Genomic DNA, 11,486 nt, shown 5'->3' with positions numbered 1-11,486 from the left:
AAGTAAGGTCATGGGACCTGCACAGGAGATCCAGTGTGTAGGAATAACATGGCAAGATGGGCGTCATCGGATCCCAATGGATGTGAGTAACAAAACAGCAGCCATGTCTCCACTGACCAAGAAAAAGGAAACACAAACTTTCTTAGGTGCTGTGGGTTTCTGGAGAATGCACATCCCAAATGACGGTCTGATTGTAAGCCCTCTCTATGAGGTGACCTGGAAGAAGAACGATTGTAAATGGGGCCATGAGCAACAACAAGCCTTTGAAGAAACCAAACAATAAATTGTCCATGGAGTACCCCTTGGGCCAGCCTGGGCAGGACCAGATGTTAAAACCAAAAGTACTCTACACCGCAGCCGGGGAGAATGGCCAGACCTGGAGTCTCTGGCAGAAAGCACCAGGGGAGACTCAAGGTGGCAAAGGCAAACCCATCTGTGGCATTGCTTTTGCTCAAGGACCTGGGTGCACCTGGTGGGTGATGCGGAGGGATGGGGAAGTCCGATGTGTACCTCAGGGGGATTTGGGTTTGGGTGAGAATAGCCGATGATTAAAATTGTATGATGTTAATTACTAAATAATATTGCATGTCATTGCTGTTCTGATTGCTGTGTGCCGTAATAATGGCATTACAGTAAGAATTATCCAGATTAATGATGAACTTTGATGAAACTGAGCAAGGTGCAGAGGTGATGAAACCCGAACTGGCTTTAGCAACAACCGCCCAGCAACTTCCTCGAGATTGATGTCTCAACCCACAGCGCTTCAGCGTGGACCGTGCCAGATGCATCAGCTAGGAGCTCTGGATGCAGCAACCCAACAGCACCCACCATCTCCCCTGCCCTGGGAGACTGTTATGACAGATGGAGCCAGAAGTCATGGACTAAATGAACTCAACAGACATCTTCTGGACATTTATGAATATTTTACCTACACTTCACAGTCCATTGACTAAGGGAATCATATCTGTGTGTATATATCAGAAGACAGGAAAAACAGTGGTGATTAATTGCAATGTCTTGGAAAGTGTGGGACCTGGATATGATGTAGATGATATAGAACAGGTGGTGGATCCTGTCCTGGTTTTGGCAGGGATAGAGTCAATTTTCTTCCTAGCAGCGGGTACAGTGCTGTGTTTTGGATTTAGGATGAGGGTAATGTTGATAACACACCGATGTTTTTAGTTGTTGCCAAGCAGTCAAAGACTTTTCAGCTTCTCACACCGCCCTGCCAAGGAGAAGGTGAGGGGCAACCAAGAAGCTGGGAGGGGACACGGCCAGGACAGCTGACCCAAACTGGCCAAAGGGATGTTCCATAGCGTATGACATCATGTTCTTTATATAACTGGGGGTGGGCCAGTAGGTGGGGCAGCTTGGGAAGTAGCTGAGCATCGACTTCAGGTGGTGAGAAATTGTGCTGTTCATCACTTGTTTTGTATACTATTGTTGTTATTATTGTTATTCCTTTTCTGTCCTATTCTCAACCCACAAGTTTTACTTCTTTTTTTTTTTTTTTCTTTTCTGATTCTCTCCCCCATCCCACTGGGGTGAGCAGACAGCCATGTGGTGGTTTTAGCTGCCAGCCGGGTTAAACCATGACAGAGGGACCCTGTGCTGGAGTAGAGGAAGAGTGTGAGGAGTCCTCCACCTGAGGAGGAAGGAGCATCAGAGACAAGGGGTGATGAAGTGACCACAGCCCCCATTCCCCGTCCCCCTGTGGTGCTGGAGGAGAGGAGGGAGATAAATCAGGAGTGAAGTTGAGCCTGGAAAGAAGGGAGGGATGGGGGGAAGCGGGTTTGAGTTTTGTTCTTATTATCCTACTCTGATTTGATTGGGGGGACAGAGGGACATGGTGGGGGACATGGGGACACGGACCTGGCAGGGAGGGCATGGGGGCATGGTGAGGGGACATGGCACGTGGACATGGGGACATGGCAGGGAGGGTATGGGGAGGGCCGGGGACACTGCAGGAGGGGGTGTGGGGGTGTCACCTCTGTCCCCCCCAGGGCATGTCCCTGGAGCTGCACCCTGGGGAAGTGCTGGCGGTGGTGGCCCCCCCAGGGGCGGGGAAGAGCACCCTGGTGTCCCTGGTCCTGTGCCTGCACCCGCCGGGGGCCGGGCGGGTGCTACTGGATGGTCATCCCCTCCCTGACTACCAGCACGCCTACCTGCGCTGCCAGGTGCTGCCACCGCCCCATCACACAATGTCCCCACTGGTCCCCACTCCCACCCCTGTGTCACCAGCCACCCCCAACGGGTCCCCACTGCCACCCCCGTGTCACCAGCCATCCTCACCATGACCTCGCCAGCACCCCCTGTCACCAGACATCCCCGACGCATCCCCAGACATCCCTACCACATCCACAGGCCGCTTCCACCGTGTCCCCACCACTTCTCACGCCATGTCCCCAGCCATCCCCACCATGTCACCAACGCATCCCTGCCGTGTCCCCAGATGTTCCCCCTGCTATGTCCCCAGCTGTGTCCCCAGCCATCCCTGCCATGTCCCTAGTTGTGTCCCCACCATATCCCCATCCCCACCACATCCCTGCCATGTCACCGCTGCATCCCTGCTGCATCCTCGGCTGTCCCGTCCGTGTCCCTGCCAAGTCCCCTGCCACGTCCCCTGCAGCGTCCCCATCCATCCCCACCATCTCCTTGCCCCATACCCACCCTGTCCCCAGCCATCCCCACCAGGTCCCTGCCACATCCCCAGCCATGTCCCCCCTACTTTCCCCCGACGTACCCCCACATCCCTGCCATGTCCCCAGCCCTCCCCTCCGCTGCAGGTGGCGGCTGTCGCCCAGGAGCCGGTGCTCTTCTCCTGCTCACTCCACCGCAACATCACTGTCCCGTCCCACTCAGTGGGTGAGGTTAACTTTTTAATTCTCTGTGCGGTAATCGGGAGTAACGACAATTACTCGAGAGGTTCAAACATCACAAATTTACTTAAAACTCCGCGCAACTACAAAAGATAGCGGCTTGGCAAAAGTTATAACAAACAGCACAGGAACAGCAGCGTTGCCCTGGGCACCTGCCAGCCCGGGTACGTTGCCATTGCTGTTATCAAAATGTTCCCAGGAACAGCACGGTAAGGTGATAAGCAGTACGGCGAGCAGCAAAAGCAAAAAGCAGCCACTAACGAGCACTAGCCTGTAACATACAGTAAGGCAAGCAAGGCCCAGGGCAAGCACAGGAAGCTGCCAATTAACAGCTAAAGAGCAAGAACTATAAATTCAATGTAGCATATTCCAATCAAATCTGTCATTATCTTGAACCCTTCGAGCCCCACAATGGGTGCCAAAAAGGACTGTCGGGGTTTTACCCCAGCCAGCAGCTGAGCACCGCGCAGCCACTCGCTCACTCCCCCCCATCGGGATGGGGGAGAGAATTGGAAGAGTAAAAGTGAGAAAACTCATAGGTTGAGATAAAGACAATTTAATAGCTAAAGCAAAAGCTGCGTGCACAAGCAAAGCAAAGCAAGGAATTCATTCACCACTTCCCATTGCAGGCAGCTGTTCAGCCCTCTCCAGGAAAGCAGGGCTCTGTCACGCGCAACGGTTACTTGGGAAGACAAACGCCATCACTGTGAATACAGCCATCTCCTCACCTTCCCCTTCCCCCAGCCCCTTATAAACTGAGCATGACATCATATGGGATGGAATATCCCTTTGGTCCATGGGGTCAGCTGTCCTGGCTGTGTCCCCTCCCAACTCCTTGGGCACCCCCAGCCATCCCGCTGGCGGGGCCGTGCCAGAACCAGCAAAGGCCTTGGCTCTGGGGAAGCACTGCTCAACAACAACAGCTCCAGATAACAAACACGTCTCTCTGTTATCAACACTGCTTCCGGCACAAATCCAAACCATAGCCCCATGCTACTGACTATGAAGACGATTAACCCTCTCAGCTGAAACTGGGCTAATATGAGGAAAATTAACTCCATCTCAGCCAGACCCAATGCAATCCTAAACACCTCACCATGCTGGGCTGCTGTGAAGAAAATCAGCTCTATCCCACATAAAACCAGCTCAGCCCTCGACCCAAGGCTGCCAGAGCAGCCCAGGCACCAGGATTTTAAAAGTATTGTAAAGAAGGCAGTTCACCCAGCCAGAAGAGCCCCCAGTGTATCGGGGTGGGCAGGCGCAGCGTGACCAGCTCTCTGCGGGCAGCTCCCAGCCGCCTCCAGCACCTCTGTGTCCAGCCGGTGAGAGGGCAGGGGGCCGCATCCAGCCCCCCAGTCCCTCGTGGAGCGGTTAGGCGTTCATCACTGCAGGGACCAGAGGAACAGACAGTGTCACCCAGGGCCGCCTCCCTGTCCCCAACCCTCTGCTCGGGGGGTCTCAGCGTCCCCCTCCTGCAGCCCGGCGTTGTTCTGGCCACGGGTCCCACGGGGGAGCACAGAGAGCTGGGGTTGCCCCCGTCCACCCCCCCAGTCCCACACCGTACCTTGGGCCGAGCTGCCAGCACCCCTGTCCGTGCCTGCGAGGGAGAAATAGCCGTGAGCTGCCAGCCCCCTGCTCGCTGCGGGCTCGGTGCACGTGCCAGGAGCCGGCCCGGGAGCCGTGGCCACGCTGCAGCCACCAGGAGAGGAGGATGGCACCGCGAGCACCGGGGGGGAGACACCACCTCTGCCACACGTCCCCGCTACGGGGCTGTAAAGAGGGGCAGCACAGGGAGGACCGGGGATGGGGAAATGCCGGCAGCGGCCAGAAACCGGAGCCACGAGACCACCCCGGCACTGGGCAGCGGCTGGAGCCACACCTGCCCCCGGTACTCACTTGACGCCATGCCGTAGCCCTTCTTCCCTGCAGAAAGAGAAAGGCATCAGCATCCACCACGCTTCACCGTCAGGCTCGGGGGCTCCCCAGAGCGCAGCAGCTCGTGCCCACAGCCCCTCCTGGACCCCCGGGCCCTGCCTTCCTCCCACACCCCTCTGCCTCACCACCCCGGTGCTTTACCCGATCTCTGCTTCAAAATGACGACTCCAGCGATGATGGCGATGACAGCCAGGATGGCAACAATCACGCCCAACACGATGGCCAACAGGTTGGACTCCGACTCTGGGGGAGAGCAGGGCTGTGAGGAGGGGAAGGGGAACCACCCCAGCCCACCGCTCCACGTGCCCAAGGCCACCGGGCTCACCCCACGCAAAAAGCCCGGGCTCGGGCAGGCTGGCGTGCTCCACGCGGCACCGGTACTTGTCCTTCTCCTCCGGGCGGGCCGTGATGGAGGCCCAGGTGTAGTAGGTGCCGTTGCTGTTGGGCGTGATGCTGCCCCGCTCGGTCTCGTGGTCCCTGACCTCGCCGTCCTTCAGCCAGCTGACGGTGATGGGCCGCGGGTAGAAGCCGTAAGCGCGGCAGTGCAAGGTCAGGATCCCGGGGGTCTCCTGCCCCGACACTCGGACCGTGGGGCGCTCTGCGGAGGGGGTGGCGGTGAGGGCTGGCACACGCGCCCACGCTGGCCGGTCCCCGGGGTCCCCGTCTCGCCCTCACCTTTCTTCTCCAGCACGGCCTGCCCGTAGCTCACGTATTTCCTCAGCCACTCAACGCAGGTGTTCTGCAGGTAGTGCTTCCATCGCTCAGCGACAGTCCCGTCCGCTTCCCACTTCCTCTTGGTGATTTGCGCTGCTGCGTCCGCCGCAGTGAACGTCATCGTGTCCATGTCAAAGGCGATGAAGTCCCTCCCGACGTAGGCGTCCTGCCAATACCCCCTGGTGCTACCATCCTCCAGGAGGTCACAGCCGTACATGCGCTGCAGCGTGTGAGCCCCTGAAACACGACCAGGGAGACGGGGCTGAGGGGCTGCCACAGCCCTGGGCCTTCAGTGGGGCATGGACCCCCCAGCAGCACCCCCCACTCCAGCCCTGTGTGAGGTCCGGGGGGATCGGGCACCAGCACCAGAGCTGCCCCCCGTCCTGCCCGGGGCCCACAGCACTCGGGGCGTCACGTACAGCCGTGATCCAGACCCCCTGCGCCCAGGGCATGGCTGAGCTGGCACCCAGCCCCATAGCACCCTGCGACAGCGACGGGCTGGGACAGGGTCCTGAGTGCCATTGAGGGGGGGACAAGGAGGTGGGGTGTGTGGGGGGAGCCCCTCTGCCTCTGGGGTGGGGGGTACAATGTACCACAGGAATGGCGAGGGGATGAGACCCCCTCCGGTTCTGGGGGTCTCGACTGCCGTGGGGATGGCAAGGGGCTGGGATGTGGTGGCCCAGTCCTGGGATGGGGTGCTGGGCACTGTGGGGCGGGGATGCGCTGGGTGGGGCGGCCAGAAGCCCCCCCGGCTCTGGGACAAGGGATCCCAAGGACTGTGGGGCTGGGACAGGCAGCCGGGACCCCCTCACACTGGGGGATAGGGTGGCTGGGAGCCCTCTGACAATGGCACCGGGCAGGGAAGGGTCGGCACAAGCCGGGGCAGGAGCGTGGGGCAGGGCAGGGTCTTGTGGGGGGGGGTGGGAACTCTCGCATCCCACGGAGCCTCCTCCCAGCCCCACAGAGCCCCGTCCCAGCCCGCACTCACCCCCGCTCTGGTTGTAGCGGTCCCGCGCTGTGTCCAGGTTCACACGGTTAACCTGCTGATTGCTCTGTGCAATCTGGGTCTGCCCGTCCCAGTACTGCTGATCCAGGTTGTCCCTCATCCAGTCCGCCCCAGGCACCGTCCTCCCCGTCTCGCTGTCGTAGCGTGAAATGAGGTTCCCGTCCACGTACCCCACGGACACGAACTGGGGCACCCCCGGGCTGGGCTCTGACACCCCAATGTGGAAGTACTGCAGGGAATGGAGCTCTGCAGGAACACGGGGGACGGTGAGGGATTGGGGGGCTCGGGGGGACAGGGGTGAGGGTGCCCAAGGGGTGGGGGTCCAGGGGTGGGCAGCGAGGATGGGTGGGGGTCCCAGGGGAGCAGATCCGGGGGGGATGGGGGGCAGCTGCAGGGGGGCTGTGACTGGTGGGGGGGTGTTGGGGGAGCGAGGTGTGTCCAGGAGGGGGGTCCTGGTTCCCAGGAAGGGAAGCCCAGGGGGTCCCTGGTGTCAATGAAAGGGGGGCCCGGGGGGTGGGGGACCCCAGGTGCCCAGGAAGGGGGGTGCAGGGGGGTCCCCAGCGTCAAGAAGCAGATCAGGGGCATGGGCGGGGGGGGCGGGGCCCAGGAAGGCAGACCCGGGGGTCTGGGGGGTGTTCCCAGGGCGTACTCGGTGTCCAGGGAGGAGGACCGGGGGGGTCCCCGTGCCAGGGGGGTTCCCGGTGCCCAGGAGAGGGGGTCCAGGGGGGTCCCGGTGCGCAGCAAAGAGGGTCCAAGGGGGTCCCGGTGCCTCGGGACGGAAGGGAAGGTCAAGGGGGGGGGTCCCGGTGCCCGGGAGGGTGCCCACGTGCCCAGGAAAGGGGCTCCAGGGGGGTCCTGGTCACCCGGGATGGAGGGGGAGGTCATGGAGGGGGGTCCCCGTGCCCGGGGAACGGGGCACCGGGGACCAGGAAAGGGGGTCCAGGGGGGTCCCGGCGCCAAGGAACGGGCTCCCGGGTCCCCGCCCGCGCTCACCGCTCGCTGCCCCGCCGAGGACCCCCAGCAGCAGCCCCAGCCACAGCGCCCGGCCCCATCGCTCCGCTCCGCTCCGGCACCGCGCCCGCACCGGCCCCACGAGCCTCGCGCCGACCCAAGACCCGCCCCAGGACCCGCCTCGCCCCGCGATTGGCTCCGCCAGAGCCCGTCCGCCAATGGCAGCCCGAGACGCTTCGGACGTCACCGGGCGCCGGGCAGATCCCGTCTCTGCAGGTTGGGGAGAAGCGAAAGCGGCGGAGGGAGCGCGGGGGGAGGGGCGGGGACAGGAGCTCCCCGGGACCAACCGGGACCCCGCCACCCCCCGGGATCCTCGGGCCGGGACCCCCCACGGGGCAGCCCAGCCCTCAGCCCCCCCCGACCCCTCCTCAGGGCCCGAGATCCCCCCGCACCCCCACTTCGCCTGTTCCCCCCCCCCCAGCCTGGGGTCACCCCTGGGCCCCCCAAGTCGCAGTTCTACACCCGCCCCCCCGGCCCTGGTCTTGTCCCCTTCCCCTGGGGCACCCCGAGACCCCCACGACCTGTCTGTCCCGGGGGGAGGGGGACACCCAGGTGCCCCACGGCTCTCCCCACCCCGGCTCTGCCACCCTGGGGGTTTATGGGTGAAAAAGCTGGGAAAATGGTACAAAAACTGGGGAGTGTGGGCACCCCCCGGGGCTTCTGGGAGGTGTCCCTTGCACCCGCTGTCCCTCGTGTCCGGTGCCCACGGGCTCCAGTTCTTCACCAACTGCTCCAGCGTTGGGCCCTGTCGTGGTTCAGCCCCAGCCGGCAGCCGAGCCCTTTGCCTGCTCCTCCTGCCCCATGGGATGGGGAGGAAAATCAGAAGAAAAAGGCAAAACTGTTGGGTGTGGTAAGGACAGCCCCCCGCCATCACAAGTCCCCCCAGAAAGCCGCTCCGGCGGCAGCAGCCCAGCCCGCCCCCACCTCCCTCACAGCGGGCAGCGACAGGTTACGGGGGCGGGGCTAAAATATAAGTGGTCTCGATTGGCTGCTTCCCCCGCCACTCCTCACCTTTTGCGCGCTGATTGGTGGGCGAGCGGGCGGGCCACCTTTAAAGAGCAGAGCGGCGCTTTCCTCAGAGCGGTGCGGGCGCACGTGGGCAGCGGCGGAGGTAGGGGCCGGGCGGGCGGTGGTGCTCGGGCCCGGTGGTTGTGGGGTGCGGGGAGGGCTCCCCGTCCCTGTATTGCTCGCCGTGTTCCCCCCGGCTTTCCCGCCTCCCTCCTGGGGCTGCTGAGGGAGCGGCCGCTTGTGGGCCCCCCCTTGGCGCTGTGCCCTGAGCCGTGCCGGGCGGGGAGCCGTGCTGAGTCTGTGGGGCTTGGGAACCCTTCAGGGCACCGGCACGGCGGGAGCTGCTTGGCCCAGCCGCCGCCAGCACCCCTGGGGTGAACAGTGTGATGGTCTTGGGCGGGCTCGGCCTGCGCTGTCCCCGTCCTGTGCCAGCAGCGGGGAGTAGCCAGGCGCTGGGATGTGCCTGTGTCCCCCTTAGATCTGGGCTGCATCTGCCCTCTGGGGTAAAACCCTCTGGTTAAGACCATTCCCCCTCGTCCTGTCGCCGCATGGCATCACTTGGAGCTTTTCCGGCTGAGCTGCCTCTGGGCGGTGCAGGGGAGCAGCCCTGTCCTCCTGTCCCCCTTTAATCCTGTGTGCTCATCTGTTTGTAAAACAGGGCTGAGACCCACCCTCGGTATCCTCTGCTCAGGTGGGGGTGGGATGTTGTGTGCCGACTTTGACTCGGTATCCTTGATGTTTTGTTAAGGACACCCTGGGCCTCCGATTTTGGTGTCTGGGGGCTGCTGTGGTGCCTTGTTCTGCCAGGTGCACCCCGTTCCTGCCTCTCTGGGTGCTGGTGCTTCCTTCCTGTGTGTCGGCTGAGCCGGGAAGGGAGACACTCCTAGCCAGCGAGTGCCTTGCTTCTATTAATAGAATTAGAAGTCCTGGTCTGGTGTGTCCTCAGCATGTTCTTGGCAATCTCCCAATAGCAGCTGTGATGGTAAAACAAGATCTAAGCCTGGCTTGGAACAGCCTCTGCCAGCAGCTGTGATGCCTTGGGCACAAGACTCTGCTTATCACAAGCAAAGTGCTTCTACATCCCTTTCCCATGGGACAAGGGGAGGAGGAGGCATTCCCCTGTACCAGTAGGAACATGGAGGAGCCCCTGGGTCCCCAGGACGAAGAGGCATCCTCCCACACAGAGGTGCCTGGGTATCCAGACAAAAGGACACACAGAAGAGTTCTGGGTGAGTGTGGGGCCACCCCTGTGACCTGTAGGGAGGGGACAATGTCTTGGTGGTGGTGTCACCCTGGGAGGATTGGGGCTGGCAAGTGTGACGCTTCTTCCAGCTGTCTGGAAAAGGCCTCGTCTTGTGCTCAGTTCCCATCAGGTGGTCTGTAGCAGCTCCCCACCACTTCGCCATCTGTCTGGCAGCTCTCCTGCTGTGGGCCGTCCCCTAGGGGGTCCCTCCCGCGATCCCTGGGTAGCTTGTGTTGGGGGTGGCGGGGATGTGAGGGCCGTGCCTGCTCTGGGACAGCACCGTCTGTTTCGAGTGACTTTTTCCTCCCGCAGGCAAGCGGTGCGGTCCCTATCTAGCGTACATCCTGGTGGTGGTTGTGGTCCTAGCTTTGGCTGCCGCTCTTCCTGTACAATCAGGTAAGGGAGGAGCAGCTGCCTCCTTCTGGCCCCTTGGCACAGGACCGTGTGTGCTGCCAGCAACCCGGCCCACGCAGTACCAGGCTGGATGTGGCCCCTTCCCCTCTGGGCTGGGGCAACTGTTGGTGTGGGGGGAGCGTGATGGGGCCAGGCCCTTGGAATGGCTGTGCCCCCACCCTGTCTGAGGGGTCCTGGGGAGGAGCAGGGACACCCTCACCTGTGCTGTGGGGACAGGCTGTTAACGCCTGGGGTGTCTGCTCCTTCTCGGTCCCTGGGAGCAAATTGGGGATCCCTGTGGGGGGAGCCCGTGGTTACCTCCTTCCCTGCCCTGCAGAGCTGTGTCCCCTGCTCCCTGCGGAGGAGAATCCTCTGACCTTCTTCCCTTCTCCTTTTCCCTCTCCAGCAGGGAGACATGAAGGCTGTCCAACTCTGGTGCTGGCCTGTCCTGACGACTGGGTTGGGTATCGCAAAGTCTGCTACTACCTCTCGAATGAGGAGGGGAGCTGGGAGTGGAGCCAGGAGTGGTGCTCCTCACACGGGGCCTCGCTGGCTGTGCTCCAGAGGGAGTGGGAAATGGTGAGTGAGGGGCTGTTGTGGCTGCGGGGGGGTGAAGGAAGGGGGTTTCCTGGGTTGGGTGCAGACCCTGGGTGTGGAGCCTGGGGCTGGTGAGCTCGTTCAGAAGCGCTGGAGCCTGTTGGAGCAGCCGTTGGGAGGGAGCTGCTGCCATCCCAGGGCCAGTGGTGGTGGTGCAGGGCTGGGGCTGCCTGCGAGGCCGGCAGGGACCAGCGTGGGGCCGGCAGCAGCTCCTGACTGTTGGCTTGTCTTTCCTACCCAGGAGTTTCTCTTGCGCCTCAAGGGCAACACTGATGTCTGGCTTGGGCTGCAGAGACAAGGCGAGCGCCTGGAGTGGGTGGATGGCAGCAGCTTCAACCAGAGGTGAGTCCCATGCGGAAACCGTCCTGCGGTGGGATGGGCAGAGGCCTGGTGGGACGTGTCTGCTGGGACTGTCCCTTGCAGGCAGCCCTTGTCCCCTCCCGGTGCCTGAGGGGACACCCGCTAACCCGATGGTACCAGCAGTGTATTTGCTTCCTGTTGCAGGATCCCGGTGCAGGGCCAAGAACCGTGTTTGTTCCTGAAGGACCATGATCTCTGGAGTTCAAGCTGCTCAAAGCAACGGCCTTATGTGTGCAGCAAGGCCTCAGTTCTGATGGGAACCACGTGAGGGAGCTGGTGGAGAAAGGTCCTTCCCGGTGCTGGGGACTGTTGGGTTTACGTGGCAAGGGTTTGGTAGTGG

At 62.0% G+C, this 11,486-nt stretch overlaps 1 protein-coding gene across 1 annotated transcript; it reads right to left on the bottom strand.

The window, feature by feature from the left end:
• Window positions 1-2,926: 2,926 nt before the first annotated feature.
• Window positions 2,927-9,959, bottom strand: LOC129198252 (class I histocompatibility antigen, F10 alpha chain-like). The gene is made up of 9 exons (XM_054807404.1): window positions 9,845-9,959; window positions 7,528-7,755; window positions 6,517-6,780; window positions 5,490-5,765; window positions 5,140-5,412; window positions 4,956-5,057; window positions 4,776-4,802; window positions 4,444-4,476; window positions 2,927-4,264 (listed from the first exon to the last, which is right to left on the bottom strand). The coding sequence occupies exons 1-9, from the start codon at window positions 9,957-9,959 to the stop codon at window positions 4,251-4,253; spliced, it is 1,332 nt and encodes a 443-aa protein (XP_054663379.1). The 3' UTR covers window positions 2,927-4,250.
• Window positions 9,960-11,486: the final 1,527 nt, after the last annotated feature.

The sequence above is a fragment of the Grus americana genome, chromosome 32 (assembly GCF_028858705.1).
Source record: "Grus americana isolate bGruAme1 chromosome 32, bGruAme1.mat, whole genome shotgun sequence".
In the NCBI taxonomy this organism is placed as follows: domain Eukaryota; kingdom Metazoa; phylum Chordata; class Aves; order Gruiformes; family Gruidae; genus Grus; species Grus americana.
Note: the sequence above shows the minus strand (reverse complement) of the source record. Positions and strands in the feature narration are given on the sequence as shown.